Here is an 18,739-nt window from a genome sequence, read left to right as displayed (position 1 = left end):
GCGAAGAACCACGTGAGGGAGACCCCACTGGGCACCAGGCGCGAGCCCTGCGCATGCCCGTTGGGTCCCAGAGGCCGAGTCTGCGCAGTTAGGGGAACTCAGGCCCATAGGCTCCCCGCCTTTGCGTCGCCCCGAGCATCGAGGCGCGGTCCTGTGCTACCTTTTGCACGTATCCGGTCGCGCCTCTGTCCGCCCGGGACGCCTAGCCCCACCCACCGTTCCCGCCCCTTCCGTGTTTTGGTGCGCACGGGTTCCGCCAGACACAGCTACCATTGGCTGTCAGTCGGATCCGAGAACGACGATTGGCTTTCCTTGACTGTCCCTCAAGCGCCTCTCCGGAGAAGGTCTGAGGTGGGAGAAGAGCTGAAGAGACCTGGAGCCGACAGACGGTAAGCTGGGGTATGTGCTCTGCAGCGGCTGCAGGAGGCCAAGCTCTTCCCGAGCCACCTCGGCGAGTATTCTTGCCGCTTGGCCACGCTGGTCTGCCCTGGTCCGGTCCCCTCACCCCGACTCGAACCTCCCAGCTTTCTAGTCTAGGGGCTTCGCTGCGGCTGAGACTCGGTCGCCGCCACGCCTTAGCGGGAAGGATTCCGGGAAGCCTGCGGGACTGCGAGTGGAGAGGTTTTGCCCAACGGGACGGTCTCCTTCCTTCTGTCCAAATTCTACCTGTCCTTCGAGGCGTGATGCGGGCCCTAGTGCTTAGGGGAGCCTAACTTTTCGCCTGACCGCGGAGGTGTCTCTCTGTCCTGGTCTCCCTCATCGCGTACTTGGTTTTGGTTGTTGTCTTCACGTATCAGTCTTATATTTTTGGCCAAATTATGAGTTCTTAGGCGTTTAGGACCCTCTTTTTCTTGAATACCACAGTTCATTCATTGTCTTGCGTTACAATATATGCCCTCTTACGTGTTAAGAGGGTAGAGCGAAGATCATGCTCCTATCTCCTCATAGTAGAAACAAGCGACACAGAAAGAGAAAGTAAAGAAGGCAGGAGGACAGTCAGAGAGAGTCAGGGAGTTTTGCCTAGGTTTCAGATCATTCTCTATCGCCAGCTAGCTTGCCTCCTTGGACTTACCCACCAGTCTAATAGCAAGTGTATGTTTAGAATATTTGTGCTCGGCACAGTGTAGGGACACAGGCAGGTGTGATATGGTTTCTGCTCAGAAGCTTCTTGTAGTCCAATTGGGTAAACGAGACCAGAACACATAAAACGACCATGGCAACATAAAAATAGGGTTGTGGTTTTATGGTGTCAGCTGTGCCAGCCATAGAACTAAGGAGCAAGAGTAGATTCAGGGATGGGGTAGTTTAGGAAGGCTTCCCGGAATGTGATTATCTCCTGATACTTATTGAGTACCTGGGGTGTCCAAAGGTCTGTGCTGAATCTGAGAATGAGAAGTGAATAAGTGATGGCCACTGTCCTGAGAAACTCCTAGTCTAGGGGAAACAAGTTTCATTGCATTGATAGCAAAGATGTGTGTGGATGCCGTGGGCAAGAGATGGGATATGCCAGCTGTACCTGGATGAATTGGGAAGGGGGTCATCAAAGAGAGGACTTTTGGGTTTGAAGGGCGAATAGAAGTTGCATAGGCAGGCCTGTCGCGGTGGCTCACACCTGTAATCCCAGCACTTTGTGAGGCTGAGGCGGGAGGATCACTTGAGGTCAGGAGTTTGAGACCAGCCTGACCAACATGGCAAGACCCCATCTCTACTAATAGTACAAAAATTAGCCGGGCGTGGTGGTGCGTGCTTATAGTCCCAGCTATAATACTTCGGAGGCTAAGTCACGAGAATCGCTTGAACCTGGGAGGCGGAGGTTGCAGTGAGCCCAGATCACACCACTGCACTCTAGCCTGGGCGACAGAGCAAGACTCCGTCTCAAAAAAAAAAAAAAAAAAAAAAAACTTGCGTAGGCAGAGAGTTTTAGGAGAATGTAGAGTATTCAGAGACAAAGATGACTGAATCAGAGGAAGAGGGAATGAAGTATGGGTGAGGAAGCCAGAGAACAGCATCATGTGGGAGAAAGAGCATGATCTTTGGATTGGAATGAGGGTGCTCTTACATCAGATGAAGTGTAGAGAGGACTCACCACAGGGCTGACACTCTGTAGCTTCTCAATAGATGTTCGTTTCCCTACCTAGACCTGGAGAAGTAAAATTGAGACCACTTTGAGAAGAGCCATTTCAGGCTGTAATAGTCAGAGGAGGTGTGGGATTTTATGACTTTTGAAGCTTTTTTCTACTTTTCTTACCCCAACATTATAAAAGCAGTCAATATTCAATATTTCTTTCTTCCTTTTTTTTTTTTGACAGGGTCTGGGTCTGCCGCCCAGGATGGAGTACAATGGTGTGATCTTGGCTCTTTGCAACCTCTGCCTCCTGGGCTCAAGCCATCCTCCCACCTGAACCTCCCAAGTAGCGGGACTACAGGTGCATGCTACCACATCGGCTGATTTTTTTTTTTTTTTGAAATGGAATCTTGCTGTGTTGCTAGGCTGGAGTGCAATGGCGCGATCTCGGCTCACTGCAACCTCTGCCTCCCGGGTTCAAGTGATTCCCCTGCCTCAGCCTCCCTAGTAGCTGGGACTACAGGCGTGTGCCACCACACCCAGTTAATTTTTTGTATTTGGTCAGGATGGTCTCAATTTCCTGACGTTGTGATCCACCCGCCTCGGTCTCCCAAAGTGCTGGGATTACAGGCATAAGCCACTGCGCCCAGCTGATTTTTGTATTTTTAGTAGAGATGGAGTTTTGCCATGTTGCCCAGGCTGGTCACAAACTCCTGAGCTCAAGCCGTTTGCTCACCTCAGCCTCCCAAAGTGCTAAGATCGTGAGCCACTGCGCTCGGCCCAGCAGTCAATATTTGTAATAGGTATTCACTATTAGTCTGTGAGCAGCTCAGCAACTCCATATGCACCCCAGAGTGTTAAGGATGACTGGATTCTTCTTTGAGGAGGAGAAAAGGCTATGTAGGTACGGTAGGTATAGTGGGTTCAGAAAAGCTTGTATTGGAGGCATGAAGGATCTTCTGTTTTTTTTTTTTGTATTTTCTGTTTTTTTCCTTTTAGTATTCAGTAAAGGCCTTTTTTCAGAGTTCCCACCTGTCTCAGGTAGGCCAGAGAGAGCAACATGGTGGGGTCAGCAAGAATCAGTGAGAATTCCTGAGGAGAAGGTGACACTCAGGAGACAGAGCCAAGGTCGGCTACTGTCCTCTCGCTAGCAGAAGTTTTGCTTGCAGTGTCACCCTCTGTTCTGTGTTTCGTTTATTCTTTTATTGTTACTCAAAGTATGCTTATGGAACTGCTTGCATCACAACTGGGGTGCTGAGTAAAAAGGGCAGATTTCTAGGCTTAACCCCTGCCTTCCTGAATCCGAACTTCTCAGGCAGGCGCTGGATAACTACATTCGTGTGCAGATCTAAAATTGAGAACCAGCCGGGCATGGTGGCTCACATCTGTAATCCCAGCACTCTGGGAGGCTGAGGCGGGTGGATCACCTGAGGTCAGGAGTTCGAGACCAGCCTGGCCATCATGGTGAAACTCTGTCTCTACTAAAAATACAAAAATTAGCCAGGCGTGGTGACACACCTGTAATCCCAGCTACTCAGGAGGCTGAGGCAGGAGAATCTCTTGAACCCGGCAGGTGGAGGTTGCAGTGAGCTGAGATTGCGCCACTGCATTCCAGCCTGGGCGACAGCGAGACTGTCTCAAAAAATAAAAATAAAATAAAATAATCTTTAGTTTTTTGTTTGTGTGTGTGTGTGTGTGTGGTTTTTTTTTATTTTTTTTTTTTGAGACAGAGTCTTACTCTGTTGCCCAGGCTGGAGTACAGTGGCTCGATCTCGGCTCATTGCAGCTTCTGCCTCCCGAGTTCAAGCGATTCTCCTGCCTCAGCCTCCCGATAGCTGGGATTACAGGCTTGTGCCACCACGCCTGGCTAATTTTTGTATTTTTAGTAGAGACGGGGTTTCACCATGTTGGCCAGGCTGGTCTCGAACTCCTGACCTCAGATGATCCATCTGTCTTGGCCTCCCAGAGTGCTGCGATTACAGGTGTGCACCACTGTGCCCGGCCAAGAACCTTCAGTTTTGTGTTTGTCTTTCTTCAATAAATATTTATTACAGACTGGGTGCAGTGGCTCATGCCTGTAATTCCAACACTTTGGGAGTCTGAGGCAGATAGATTGCTTGAGTCCAGGAATTCAAGACCAGCCCGGGCAACATGGCAAAACCCTGTCACTACAAAAACAAAACAAAACAAAAATTAGACACATGTGGTGGTGCATGCCTGTGGTCCCAGTTACTTGGGAGGCTGAGGTAGGAGGATCTCCTGAGCCTGGGGAGGTCGAAGCTTCAGTGAGCTGTGATTGTGCCACTGTACTCCAGCCTGAGTGACAGAGTGAGACTCTGTCTCAAGAAAAAAAATATTTTTTACATGCCTAAGCGTGCCTAGCAGTGTATAGACACCCAAGGTGCAGTATAAACTACACAGATACGGCTTTTATGTTCAAATGGAATCTACATTTTAACAGAAGGTATTAGCAGAGTGGTGGAGTAACTCATTGGATAGGTTAGGTAAAGGCAGATTGTATGGCACTTTGAAAGTCTGGCAGGGGACTTATGATTCAATAAGAAGGAGCTTCTGGGCTCATCTGCAGGCTATATGGAGTAGAACCATATATGGACTAGAGTCAGCCCAACATGACCCTACCATTACCACTAGTGTGTGGCCGTGAGCAAGTCAGTTGACCTCTGGAACTTCAGGTGTTTATCTATACATGAGGTTAAAAATAGCACCTACCGGCTGGGCGTGGTGGCTCACGCCTATAATCCCAGCACTTTGGGAAGCCAAGGTGGGTGGATCACCTGAGGTCAGGAGTTTGAGACCAGCCTGACCAACATGGGGAAACCCTGCCTCTACTAAAAATATAAAAATTAGCCAGGCGTGGTGGGTGCCTGTAATCCCAGCTACTCAAGAGGCTGAGGGAGGAGAATCGCTTGAACCCAGGAGGCGGAGGTTGCAGTGAGCCAAAATCGAACCATTGCACTCCAGCCTGGGAGCTGAGCGAAGAAACTCAATCTCAAAAAAAAAAAAAAAAAAAAAAAAAAAAAAAAAAAAAAAAAAAAAAAAAAAAAAAAAAAAGCACCTATGGCAAAGGGTGGTGTTGGTAATTAAATGACATAATGCAAATAAAATGCTTACTGTGGTGCTTGACATATAGTAAGTGTGAAATTAAAAACATTTATTATCTTGATTTTGCAGATGAGAGTATTCAGAAGTTAAGAGTTAAGTTCTTGACAAAGGTCATACAGCTAGTAGGTGGTAGACCGTGGAGCCAGGATTTGAACACTGATCCTTCTCTTTTTTTTTTTTTTTTTGAGACGGAGTCTTGCTCTGTCGCCCAGGCTGGAGTGCAGTGGCGCAATCTCGGCTCACTGCAAGCTCCGCCTCCTGGGTTCACGCCATTCTCCTGCCTCAGCCTCTCCGAGTAGCTGGGACTACAGGCGCCTGCCACCACGCCCGGCTAATTTTTTTGTATTTTTAGTAGAGACGGGGTTTCACTGTGGTCTCGATCTCCTGACCTCGTGATCCGCCCGCCTCGGCCTCCCAAAGTGCCGGGATTACAAGCGTGAGCCACCGCGCCCGGCTAACACTGATCCTTCTCAAAAGCCATCTGTTTGAACCTGAGCATTGTTCTGCCTCACATAGGAATAATTCCTTCTTGGTGAGTTGCTCTGAAGCTTCATGAGAAAATGTCTGTTAAAGCGTTTAGCTCAGTGCCTGGCACACACTCAATAGTGTTAGTTTTTGTTTTCCCTTTCCACAGACACCAGACATCTTCCAGGGATTTAAGGAATTACTCCATCCTTACTGTAAAAGCGCAGGGTTTCTCATGGGTCACTGGAACAACACGTGCTGATTCTAGGCAGGCTGCCTGCCCAGCTTTTTGCCCCCAGCAGCACCTGGGTGGAATTCTTGCAGCTGTGGATTTCTTCCTCTTTCTCTAGGGTGAAGGCCATGCCGCCTCCTGGGAAAGTTCCCCGGAAGGAGAATCTGTGGCTACAGTGTGAGTGGGGGTCCTGCTCGTTTGTGTGCTCAGCCATGGAAAAGTTCTTCGAGCATGTCACTCAGCACCTGCAGCAGCACCTGCATGGCTCTGGGGAGGAGGAAGAAGAGGAAGAGGAGGATGACCCACTTGGTAAGAGAGCAGGACACAGGAAGGGGAGGAGCTCAAGGAAAGGTGGAAAATCTGACTTTCTTTTCCTTAGAGGGAGAAGGCGGCCTAAGAGAATGGTGGTTTATTTTCCTAATTATGTTTTTGTTGTATATGAAAACATTGTAAACTCATTTATAGAAAACTCAGTCAACAAGGATATAAGGAATAAATATGCCGTCCTGCCATCAAGAAGTAATTGCTGACAGTACTTTAGTGAACATTATTTTTGACATCTCTCTGCATGTGTTTACATATATTTAAGTACAGATGAATGTGCTTTTTTTTTTTTAAATCATTCTGTACAAGTTGCTGGCAACCTGTGTTTTGTCGTTGTGTGTGGTTTGTTTTTTTTTTTTTACTCTTCTAGTGTTCCCAATTTTTTTTTTTCTTTTACTGCAACCAGTCAGAAATACATCTTACTTTTTAGAGACAGGGCTTCACCTTGTCACCTAGGCTGGAGTCCAGTGTCATGATCATAGCTCACTGCAGCCTTCAACACTCAGGGGATCCTCCTGCCTCAACCTCCCGAGTAGCTAGAACTGCAGGCATGTACCACCACCACAAGCCAATTTTTTTTTTTTTTTTTTGAGACGGAGTCTCGCTCTGTCACCCAGGCTGGAGTGCAGTGGCGCCATCTCGGCTTACTGCAAGCTCCGCCTCCCGGGTTCACACCATTCTCCTGCCTCAGCCTCCCAAGTAGCTGGGACTACAGGCGCCCGCCACTACGCCCGGCTAATTTTTCTGTATTTTTAATAGAGACGGGGTTTCATCTGTTAGCCAGGATGGTCTCGATCTCCTGACCTCGTGATCCGCCCGCCTCGGCCTCCCAAAGTGCTGGGATTACAGGCGTGAGCCACCATGCCTGGCCCATTAGCCAATTTTTTTTAAATTTTTTTATTTTTTTTAGAGACAGGATCTTGCTTATGTTGCCCACTGATCTCAAACTCCTGGCTTCAAGCAATCCTCCTACCTCAGCCTCCTGAGTAGCTGGGACTATTGGCTCGTGCCACCAAGTCCAACCCCACTCCCACCTCCCAATTTTATTTATTTATTTATTTTTTTTGAGACGGATCTTGCTCTGTTGCCAGGTTGGAGTGCAGTGGTTCGATCTCTGCTCACTGCAACCTCTGCCTCCCAGGTTCAAGCAATTCTCCTGCCTCAGCCTCTCGAGTAGCTGGGACTACAGGCACACTCCACCACGCCCAACTAATTTTTGTACTTTTAGTAGAGATGGGGTTTTACCATGTTGGCCAGGATGGTCTCGATCTCTTGATCTCATGATCCGCCCACCTTGGCCTGCCAAAGTGCTGGGATTATAGGCGTGAGCCACCACACCTGGCCCCATCTCACACTTTTTAACCTTTGTCTGACTTATGTTTTAGGTATGCCTTTTATCAATAGCAAATAACTGGGATTTTAATAAAATCCAATCTGAAAACAATAACAGTAGTGAACTCTTCTATAGTACCTACTGTGTGTCAAGTATTGCTGGGTACTTTATTTTTTTTTTGAGATGGAGTCTTGTTCTTGTTGTCCAGGCTGGAGTGCAGTGGTGCGATCTCGGCTCACTGCAACTTCTGCCTTCTGGGTTCAAGCAATTCTTCTGCCTCAGCCTCCCGAGTAGCTGGGATTACAGGTGCGTGCCACCACGCCCGTCTAATTTTTTTTGTGTTTTTAGTAGAGACAGGGTTTCACCATGTTAGCCAGGATGCCCGATTGGCCAGCCTGGTCTTGAACTCCTGACCTCAGGTGATCCGCCCGCCTCAGCCTCCCAAAGTGCTGGGATTATAGACGTGAGCCACCGTGCCCGGCCAGTACTTTTTTAAACCTACATTAAAGCACTATTTCCCAAAGAGCCTATGAGATAGGCACTATTATTATTTTTATTTATTATTATTATTATTTTTAGATGGAGTCTTACTCTGTCGCCAGGCTGGAGTGTGGTGGTGCGATCTCAGCTCACTGCAACCTCCACCTCCCAGGTTCAAGCAATTCTCCTGCCTCAGCCTCCTGAGTAGCTGGGATTACAGGCACATGCCACCATGCCCAGCTAATTTTTTTTTTGTATTTTTAGTAGAGACGGAGTTTCACTGTGTTAGCCAGGATGGGATAGGCACTATTATTATGCCCATTTTACAAATAAGGAAACGGAGGCACAGAGGAATAAAATAACTTGCCCAAAGTCACAGTACTAATAAGTGTGGCAGGATTTAAAAGAAAAAGAAAAAAAAAGGTTTTTTTAGTTTTTTTTTTCTGGAGATGCAGTCTTACTTTGTTGCCCAGGCTAGAGTGCAATGGCATGATCTCAGCTAATTGCAACCTTCGCCTCCCGGGTTCAAGTGATTCTCCTGCTTCAGCCTCCCTAGTAGAGGAGATTACAGGCGCCCGCCACCATGCCCGGGTAATTTTTGTATTTTTAGTAGAGACGGGGTTTCACCATATTGGCCAGGCTGGTCTCAAACTCCTGACCTTGTGATCTGCCCGCCTCAGTCTGCCAAAGTGTTGAAATTACAGGCGTGAACCACTGCGCCCGGCCAAAGCAACTTTTTTTTTTAGAGACAGAGTCTTGCTATGTTACCCAGGTTGATCTTAAACTCATGGCCTCAAGTGATCCTCCTGCCTCAGCATGCTGAGCAGCTGGGACTATAAGCATAGGCCACTGCATCTGGCAGGAATACATTTTTCTTTTCTTTTTTTTTTTTTTTTTTTTTTTTGTGGGAGTGCAGTGGCTGGATCTCTGCTCACTGCAAGGTCAGCCTCCCGGGTTCACGCCATTCTCCTGCCTCAGCCTCCCAAATAGCTGGGACTACAGGCGCCCACCACCACGCCCAGCTAATTTTTTTTTGTATTTTTTAGTAGAGACGGGGTTTGACTGTGTTAGCCAGGATGGTCTCGATCTCCTGACCTCGTGATCTGTCTGCCTCGGCCTCCCAAAGTGCTGGGATTACAGACGTGAGTCACCGCGCCTGGCCTTTTCTTTTCTTTTTTAATTATATTTTTATTTTGCCTGTGACTCAGCCCTCAGGAGGTTCTGAGAACATGTGTCAAAGGAATACATTTTGTATCACAAACTTGTGATACAAAGTTAAAGAAAAAAAACCTTGAAATAATACTTTTTTTTTTTAACTGAATGCTTTCTGCAATGTTCTATCCTATTCTCTTTTATTTAAAAAGAAAATGTGGCTTTTTTTTTTTTTTTTTTTTTTGAGACAAGAGTTTCCCTCTTTTTGCCCACGCTGGAGTGCAATGGCGTGATCTCGGCTCACTGCAGTCTCTGCTCACTGCAATCTCTGTCTCCCGAGTTCAAGTGATTCTCCTCCCTCAGCCTCCCGAGTAACTGGGATTACAGGCATGCGCCACCACACCCAGATAATTTTGTATTTTTAGTAGAGACAGGGTTTCTCCACGTTGGTCAGGCTGATCTCGAACTCCCGACCTCAGGTGATCCACCCACCTCAGCCTCCCAAAGTGCTAGGATTTCAGGCGTGAGCCACCGCGCCCGGCCCAAAATGTGGTTTATAGTTCACTGAACTGATTTCATCACCTGCTAGTGGGTCACAACACAGTCTGAAAAACTCTATTCTACAGGAAATATGGAGGCAGCTCTCCTTCTCGCACCCCAAATTCTGTTTTAAGTCTGGTGACTATGAACCATGACTGATAGTTTCAAAATTCAAGTCATATTTATACAAAAGCAAAATTGGGAATGATTATATTTTCTAAAGTATCTGTGTTTCAAAACAAGTTAACTTATATAAAGCACTGAAAATACAGTGCTTAGGGATGCTAGAGAGATAGGAAATGGATTGGAAGAGTTGATGGGGCCTTCTTGGAGAAGGCAGATCTTGAGCAAAACATGAGGGGAAGGAGGACTGGTGATTTTACAAGGAGAAGTGGGAGGTGTCAGATCAAGAGGCAGCATCTTCATCAGAAACTGCAGAAACTCAAGTCAGAGGACTTGCATGCCGGCCATTTCTGCTGTCTGTTTCTGGCATAGGCCTTGCACACACTCTCACCTCTGCCTGGACCACACTTCTTCACCTATTTACAGATACTCATCCATCGTCCTTCAGAGTTCAACATGGAGACGCTTCTCAGAACACCATGTCAAATTACCTCTGTTTAATACTTTTATAGCACCATGTATATCCCCGCTTTGTAACACTCATCACTGGTTGCAATTTTATATTTATAGATCTGATTATTTGATGAATATGCTTTCTCCCTGACAGAAAGCTATGTAAGGGCAAGGAGTGGGACACTTTTTACTTGTTATAGTCCCTCTACCTGGCACACAGTTTATGGTCATTAAATACTGGTATTTGCTAAATGAACTCCTGGTAATTTGATTAGAGTCCAGCCTCCTCACTCTCTGTTTAGTGCTGCAGGTGGAAGGTGACCTGAGCCTTGGAAAGTGTCAGACTCTTCCTTTTAAACCCCTTTCTACAGAGGAAGAATTCTCCTGCTTGTGGCAGGAATGTGGCTTTTGTTCCCTGGACAGTTCTGCTGACCTCATCCGCCATGTCTACTTCCACTGCTACCACACCAAGCTGAAACAGTGGGGGCTGCAGGCCTTGCAAAGCCAGGCTGACCTTGGCCCCTGCATCCTGGACTTCCAGAGCCGGAACGTCATCCCTGATATCCCTGACCACTTCCTGTGTCTGTGGGAGCACTGTGAGGTCAGCAGGCAGTGCCAGTAATTGGGGTGGAAGGAAGCTGGGGGTCTTAATTCTGATGCCTTGTCCCTTTCAGGGATGCCTTATATTTCCAAGATTCCTGCTAGTATCTCTCTTCCATTTCTTTTGCTCTCTTTAAAATTTATTTATTTTTTACACACAGGCTGTTGATCTGAAGCCCAGGCTAGAGTGCAGTGGTACAATCATAGCTCACTGTTACCTTGAACTCCTGGGCTCAAGCAGTCCTCCCACCTCAGCCTCCCAAGTAGCTAGGACTACAGGCATGTACCACCATGCCCTGCTAACTTCTAAATTTTTTGTAGAGACAAGGTCTGGGTATGTTGCCCAGGCTGGTCTCAAACTCTTGGCCTCAAGTGATTCTCCTGCCTCAGCCTCTCAAAGTGCTGGGATTACAGGGTTTAGCCACCACACCTGGCCACTCCTCTATTTCTGTGTAGTGCTTTTCCTCAAAATTTCCCATCCTCATCAAGTTAATTTGGGAGAAAGCCAAGAATTCTTTGGGCACATAGGGGTGAGTCCCTCTACCCACCCTCAGTCCTCACCCCAAGTTGCCCCTGGCACAGAGTTCCTTCGACAATCCTGAGTGGTTTTATCGGCATGTGGAAGCACACAGTCTGTGCTGTGAATACGAAGCAGTTGGCAAGGACAACCCGGTGGTGCTGTGTGGCTGGAAAGGTAGGGCTGCTTCTTAACTTCTGGCCTCTGGAGGAAACCCTGGGGTTGCTGAAGAGCTGGGACAGAAAGGGATAGGGGTCCTGCAGGGGCAAGGTTGGCTGCTGGCTGGAGAGACTCGGGGGTACCAGATCCTAGGCAAAACTGGGGTTTTGTGGCTGGAGACTGACAGGGCTTCCTTCCCAGGCTGTACCTGCACCTTCAAGGACCGCAGTAAACTTCGGGAACACCTCCGCAGCCATACCCAGGAGAAAGTGGTAGCCTGCCCAACCTGTGGGGGCATGTTTGCCAACAATACCAAGTTCTTAGATCACATCCGTCGCCAGACCTCATTGGATCGTAAGTAGTCAGAGGAAGTGGGGTGGATGCAGGCTGTCCTGCGTGGAATGGGTTAGGGGCATGTTTCTAGTGGGGGTGGCCACTGAAGAGACCTGCCTTTTGGCTCCCTCTTCTTTTTGGGCTCAGGCACCTCCCATAGTCTCTTTGCTGATTCAGATTCGTAGACATTGTTATTCAGTACTTACTGTATGTCGTCTCAGTTACTTAGGGAATCCTCACAGCAGCCCCATGAGGTAGGCTTCTTATCCCCCTTTTTGCAGATGAGGAAACTGAGGCTCAGAGAGGTTAAATCACTTACCTGAGATCACACAGCTAGTAAGTGGTGAAGCTGGAATTCTAACTCAGGTCTCTAAGTCCCATGTTCTTTCCATGATACTGTGTCCATTCATAGCTCCCTAAGCTCTCCTTTTCTCCTTGGGTGGTTCCCTTCTGCCTGGGATGGTTCCCCTCTCCTTTCTGTGCCTCTCCACTATCCCCTACAGCCCTCCTTTCTTCTGCCTGCCCACCCCAGAGCAGCACTTCCAGTGTTCTCACTGTTCCAAGAGATTTGCCACAGAGCGGCTGTTGCGGGACCACATGCGCAACCATGGTGAGTGGCCTGTGGCCCCCAGCCTCCCTGCTGCCCTCCAAGGTTCCACAAGTTCTCACATCACAGCCTCCTCTCTGCTTCTCTCAGTGAATCACTATAAGTGCCCTCTGTGTGACATGACCTGCCCGCTGCCTTCCTCCCTCCGCAACCACATGCGCTTTCGTCACAGTGAGGACCGGCCCTTTAAATGTGACTGTTGTGACTACAGGTAAGGGGGACCAGAGACCAGAAAACAGCTCATGTTCCAGTGTTCCCCATGTCCTCCAATCCCTCCTGATTTCTCATGGCAGCTGCAAGAATCTTATTGACCTCCAGAAGCACCTGGATACCCATAGCGAGGAGCCAGCCTACAGGTGTGATTTTGAGAACTGCACCTTCAGTGCCCGATCCCTCTGCTCTATCAAGTCGCATTACCGCAAAGTACACGAAGTGAGTGGGGCTGGTGTTGAGAAGGACTAGTGGAAGTATGGGGGACCCTGGGGTGAAGAGCTGGTCTCATTTCTCCCTTCCTTCCCCATCAGGGAGACTCTGAGCCAAGGTACAAATGTCATGTGTGTGACAAATGCTTCACACGGGGCAACAACCTCACCGTGCACCTTCGCAAGAAGCACCAGTTCAAGTGGCCCTCAGGGCATCCCCGTTTTCGGTATGTCTCTCAACCCTCCTTCCCAGATTAACACACTTGTTTTTATACCTTTTCAACAAATTTTAAAAACCTTAATTTGGGTTGGGTGTGGTGGCTCACACCTGTAATTGCAGCACTTTGGGAGGCCAAGGTGGGCGGATCACGAGGTCAGGAGTTCGAGACCAGCCTGGCCAACATGTGAAACCCCGTCTCTACTAAAAATACAAAAAGCCGAGCATGGTGGCACATGCCTGTAGTCCCAGCTACTTGGGAGGCTGAGGTGGGAGAATCACTTGAACCCGGAAGGCGGAGGTTGTAGTGAGCTGAGATCACGCCACTGCACTCCAACCTGGGTGACAGAGCGAGACTCCATCTCAAAAAAATAACTAAATAAAATAAAACCTTAATTTGATGGTGGTTTTATGTCTACCATTTCCATTTAGATTCAAAGAATCCTAAGAATAATGGTGGAGCAAAGCTTATTTTTCTGTTTTTTGAATCTTGTAAGGCATGGTGCCAAACCCAATAAATGGTGCCAAAAAGTCCTGCAGCCGGAACTAGAGCTAGAGTCTAACGATTCTGATCCTTAGCTCCAAGGCCTTCTCATAAATCCTTTGACACTTTCACCCTCTGACACAGTCAGTCAGTCTCTGTTTTTCTGGTTGGGTTTCTACATAAAACTTTCCATTTTGAGTAATGATCTTTCCCTCTTGCCTTTTCTTCTACATATTCCAATAAAGACCTTTTTTGTCTTCAACTCCTGTCACTTGGAATCCAGGACTTCTTCCATCCCTCATATTTGTTCCTTACTTTGCCAGCCTCCAGGCCATTTCTGTATCCCCCTGCCTGGGTTTGCTGCCCTTTATGCTCCTACCTCACCAGGTACAAGGAACATGAAGATGGCTATATGCGGCTGCAGCTGGTTCGCTACGAGAGTGTAGAGCTGACACAGCAACTGCTGCGGCAACCACAAGAGGGATCGGGCCTGGGAACGTCGCTGAACGACAGCAGCCTGCAGGGCATTATTCTAGAAACAGTGCCAGGGGAGCCAGGACGTAAGGAAGAGGAAGAGGAGGGCAAGGGTGGCGAAGGCACAGCCCTCTCAGCCTCTCAGGACAACCCCAGTTCTGTCATCCACGTGGTGAATCAGACCAATGCCCAAGGCCAGCAAGAGATTGTCTACTATGTGCTGTCTGAAGCCCCAGGAGAGCCTCCCCCAGTCCCTGAGCCACCTTCAGGGGACATCATGGAAAAGCTTCAAGGAATAGCTGAGGAGCCAGAGATCCAGATGGTTTGAAGGCTGCAGAGCCAGACCATTTCTTCCCCAGGTCCTGGAGTTTGAGCCAGGCAAGTGGCAGTGCCCCTAGTGGGCAGCCATTGCCAATGGATGCCTTTAGGAGTGGTGCTGAGAGCAGTGTGGTCCACTCTGGCCCGGGTTTGCATCATTCTGCAGACTCTAAAGACTTCCCTTTTTTGCCAGACTGCATTTTGTGGGGAGCCTGAGGACTTTGGATTCTTTGAGGGGATCCTGGATGTGTGTGTTCTTGTTAAAGAGGCTGTTATCAGGCTTAACCATAACCCTCAAGACATGCTTGACCGTGATTAAATCCTTAGCTCACATCCATTCCCATTTTTCGGGCTCCTTAGGCCCAAGGATGGCATGTGACTGGTCCCTACAAGGGTCCTTCCTTTGTCACCAGCCAAGGCATTGAGAACCAAGTAGCCATTTTCCTTTTAAGGTTTCCTCTACAATCCCAAGGACTTTCATGATTATCCTCAGGGACAGGATTGGAGGCATTGAGCGTGTTTATTAACAAATTGTTTTCGGTAATAAAAGAAATGCTTGGACTCTTATTTATTTATTCTTACATTTGGTGGCAGTTTACTAGGTAATGAGGAGATATAGCCACCCAGAAGAGAAGCTGAATAGTTAGGCTTGTTCCCCTTCTGGTGACTCAGGTGGTTTGTTTTTTGTTTGCTTAACTGTCCTGTTGTCCTCTCCTCCTCCCCTTGATGAAGGTTCGCTATTTCTTCTCAGAGCATATGCCATTTCCATGGAGGTCCCAGGTCTTTGGCTGTGAGTGGGCAGTAGTGGTGCTATAGAATGAACAAGAATGGGCTTACTGGGAGGATAGGGCAGCTGACCGTGGCCTCACTCTGAATACTGATTAGAACCCAGTGCCTCTAGGGTAGGGGTTCTTTACCTGGGAGTGGGAAGGAAGCAGGGGGGTGGAGAGTGGATTGGGAAGCTTCCCAGGGAAGAGAGGCAATCAAGTGGTCCAGGAGCCAAACTAGAAAATTGTGTGTCTGAATGTGCATTTTCCTGGGGAAAGGATCTGTTTTTCGCTAGGTTATCAAAGAGATTGAAACCTCCCAAAATAAGAATCATTATTTAGTCTGGTTTAGCTACTTCTCAGCACCCTGTGTCCATTTTTATGGTCTACTGCTATGCTGGAGAGGTCAAGGAAATAGTCTTGGGGACAAGAAGCTACCCAAAAAGGATCTCTGGGCCTTTTTTTTTTTTAAGACCTAATTCTGTTACTAGAAAAACTAAGGCTGGACGCAGTGGTTCACGCCTGTAATCCCAACACTTTGGGAGTCTGAGGCGGGCGGATCACAAGGTCAAGAGATGGAGACCATCTTGGCCAACATGGTGAAACCCCATCTCTACTAAAAATATAAAAATTAGCTGGGTGTGGTGGCGCACATCTGTTGTGCCAGCTACTCGGGAGGCTGAGGAAGGAGAATTGCTTGAACCCGGGAGGCTGAGGTTGCAGTGAGCCGAGATCATACCACTGCACTCCAGCCTGGCAACACAGCGAGACTCCATCTCAAATAAATAAATAAATAAATAAGTAAGTAAATGAAAAATTGTGTGTGTCTATTTGTGGAAAGAAAAAGATCTCTTCATTAATCCCATCGGCCATTTATTGAGTTCCTACTATAGTCCAGGCACAGGTGCTAAGGATACAAAGATGAATCAAACCCAGGACCTTCCCTGGAGGGACTTGCAATGTAGAAGTGAGGAAAGACTAGGTAAGCTGAGTGATAGAAGTTTATCAGGGTACATTTAGAAGGCTCCAAATAGGAGTAAATGGTATTACCTGGGCAAGGGATCAGGAAAGGTTTCATCCAGGAAGAGATCTTCCACTTAACCAAGACTAGATGAAGACTTTAAAGGTTCTAAACTTTGAAAAGATTGTGGTGTCCCATTTTTCATATGTAATCAGAATGAAAATATTAAGCCATGAAACATTTAAAGTTCAACATGATTATACTTAAAACACATACTGTATGTAGATTAACTATCAAATTCTGTTTCTAATTTTATCTTTTATTTTTCAGTTCCCCTGTTTTGCTGGTGTTCTAAGCACTGGCGTGGGGTGCCCCTTGAGTAATGCAGCACTAATGACTTTATCCATTCTTCCATGAGCAGTGTCTTCGGGAGCAGGCCAGCATTCTATGAAAAGGACCTTCCCTACTAGTCTTCTCAGTCATGCCCACACCAAATCGCATTGCTCTATCTGGACCATGGAGACAGCAGAAGAGATTCTGGTCTGTTACCATGTGATTCCATTCTTTAGGAGGAGGGGTGACTTGGGATCCTGGACTCAGTATGCATGGCTTAGAAAGTACTGGATGAGGAGTGAGGGGTCATTGTTGAGTAGTCTAGGCAGCCAGAGGCCTCTGGAAGGGTACTAAAGGCTGTGGTGGGTGACAGTGGGCTCCTGGAGGGAGGAGGGCGATGATACTAATTTGGTTACCTTAAGAGTTTCACCTAGAGTCAACCCTGGTCCCAGCATCATGGTGTCTGAAGATTAAGGAGACACTCTTTTAGTCTTCCTTAAAGGGGGTAGGGATAGGAGAGAAGGCAGGTGGCCCAGGAGTTGGAAGCAGATAACTTCTTTTCTCTTATTTGTGGCAAGTCCACAACCACAGAAGACTTAGAAGAACTGGGTGGATATAAAAAAGTGTCAACTATGGCCGGGTATGGTGGCTCACGCCTGTAATCCTAGCACTTTGGGAAGCCGAGGTGGGCAGATCACTTGAGGTCAGGAGTTTGAGACCAGTCTGGCCAACATGGGGAAATCCTGTCTCTACTAAAAATACAAAAATTAGTCGGGCATGGTGGCACATGCCTGTAGTCTCAGCTACTCGGGAGGCTGAGGCAGGAGAATTGCTTGAACCTGGGAGGCAGAGGTTGGAGTGAGCCGAGATCATGTCACTGTACTCCAGCCTGGGCGACAGACCAAGACTGTCTCAAAAAAAAAAGTGTCAACTAAAAAGGAAAATTGAAAAAGAGGCTGGGTGCAGTGGCTCATGCCTATAATCCCAGCACTTTGGGAGGCTGAGGTGGGTGGATGGCTTGAGCCCAGGAATTCGCGACTAGCCTGAGCAACATGACGAAACCCCAACTCTACAAAAAATACAAAAATTCAGCCCAGGCGTGGTGGTGCATGCCTGTAGTCCTAGCTACTCGGGAGGCTGAGGTGAGAAAATTGCCTGAGCCTGGGGAAGTTGAGGCTGCAGTGAGTTGTGATTGTGCCACTGCACTCCAGCCTGGATGACAGAACAGTGTCTCAAAAAAAAAAAAAAAGAAAAAAGAAAAATGATTTCTCCAAGATGAGAAGAGAGAGGAATGATGAATGGTCATGGGGAATAAATAATTACTGTAAGATTATGACCTAGTGAATTTGGACACTCAGTGCATGTTAAATGAATAAATGAATTTTGCTCAAGATCAGGAATCAAATGAGGAACATATCCATTTCAAATGAGGAACATATCCATTTCATGTACAGTGGCAGAGAGACTTAAGGCTGAGAGGGAAGGGTGGAAGAGGTGAAAACTTCTTCATACCATGCTAAATAGCTTGGATTTCTTGGCTAGGGAGGGAATGTGGAGGACAAGTAAGTAGATGAAACTTGGAAAGGAATGGGGATGTCCCCACCCTGGTGGAACTTAAGGCTAATTTCCTGAGGGGAAGAGACTAGAGGCCAAGGGGGAAGAAGCTAGTGAGAGAAGATTTCAAAAATACAAGAGAAGCCTGGCACGGTGGCTCATGCCTGTAATCCCACCACTTTGGGAGGCAGAGGCAGAGGCAGGGGCAGAGGTGAGAGGATTGCTTGAAGCCTGGGAGTTCGAGACCAGCCAGGGCAGCATGGCAGAACCGAGCTACAAAAAACTACAAAAAGCAGGGCATGGTGGTGCGTGCCTATAATCCCAGCTACTCAGGAAGCTGAGATAGGAGGATGGCTTGAAGCTGGGAGGTCCAGGCTACAGTGAATTGTGATCGTGCCATTGCACTTTAGCCTGGGCAACAGAGCCAGACTCTGTCTAAAAAAACAAACAACAACAACAACAACAAAAAAGAGAAAAATACAGGAGAGAGGATATTTGACAGGGTAAAGCCCCTAGATTTGGGGTGGGAAGAATATACAGAACAAGTAGATAAATAAAACTTGGAAAGGAATGGAGTAGAGAGAAGAAGGTAGGAATGGGAGTAGATATGGATTTTGTTCATAGGCATAAGGGGGATTTCATGCTTGGTGGTCTCTATTTCATTTATAAAGTAGGAATTAAAGTTATTGAAGATAATCTGTTG

General features: G+C 47.5%; 1 protein-coding gene across 3 annotated transcripts; it reads left to right on the top strand.

The window, feature by feature from the left end:
* The first annotated feature begins 278 nt into the window (after positions 1 to 278).
* Positions 279 to 14,988, top strand: HINFP (histone H4 transcription factor). Of its 3 annotated transcripts, none has more exons than XM_003253262.4 (10): positions 279 to 389; positions 6,004 to 6,194; positions 10,662 to 10,891; positions 11,473 to 11,584; positions 11,768 to 11,920; positions 12,432 to 12,509; positions 12,597 to 12,717; positions 12,800 to 12,938; positions 13,031 to 13,155; positions 14,017 to 14,988. In XM_003253262.4, the coding sequence occupies exons 2-10, from the start codon at positions 6,014 to 6,016 to the stop codon at positions 14,429 to 14,431; spliced, it is 1,554 nt and encodes a 517-aa protein (XP_003253310.2). In that variant the 5' UTR covers positions 279 to 389; positions 6,004 to 6,013; the 3' UTR covers positions 14,432 to 14,988. The 3 variants fall into 3 exon arrangements, with proteins under 3 accessions (XP_003253310.2, XP_030685256.1, XP_030685257.1); XM_030829396.1 differs by having other exon boundaries at positions 330 to 399; XM_030829397.1 differs by lacking the exons at positions 279 to 389; positions 6,004 to 6,194; positions 10,662 to 10,891; positions 11,473 to 11,584; positions 11,768 to 11,920 and adding an exon at positions 11,947 to 12,235.
* Positions 14,989 to 18,739: the final 3,751 nt, after the last annotated feature.

The sequence above is a fragment of the Nomascus leucogenys genome, chromosome 15 (genome assembly GCF_006542625.1).
Source record: "Nomascus leucogenys isolate Asia chromosome 15, Asia_NLE_v1, whole genome shotgun sequence".
NCBI lineage: Eukaryota > Metazoa > Chordata > Mammalia > Primates > Hylobatidae > Nomascus > Nomascus leucogenys.
The sequence above is the reverse complement of the archived record's forward strand: the minus strand, read 5'-3'. Positions and strand labels throughout refer to the sequence as shown.

Bases quoted from the DNA above. Each gene is read 5' to 3' on its own strand.
- HINFP (XM_003253262.4), top strand. From the start codon at position 6,014: ATGCCGCCTCCTGGGAAAGTTCCCCGGAAGGAGAATCTGTGGCTACAG. The intron at 12,510-12,596 runs GTGAGTGGCCTG...TGCTTCTCTCAG, and splicing joins GGACCACATGCGCAACCATG to TGAATCACTATAAGTGCCCT. The intron at 13,156-14,016 runs GTATGTCTCTCA...CTACCTCACCAG, and splicing joins TCAGGGCATCCCCGTTTTCG to GTACAAGGAACATGAAGATG.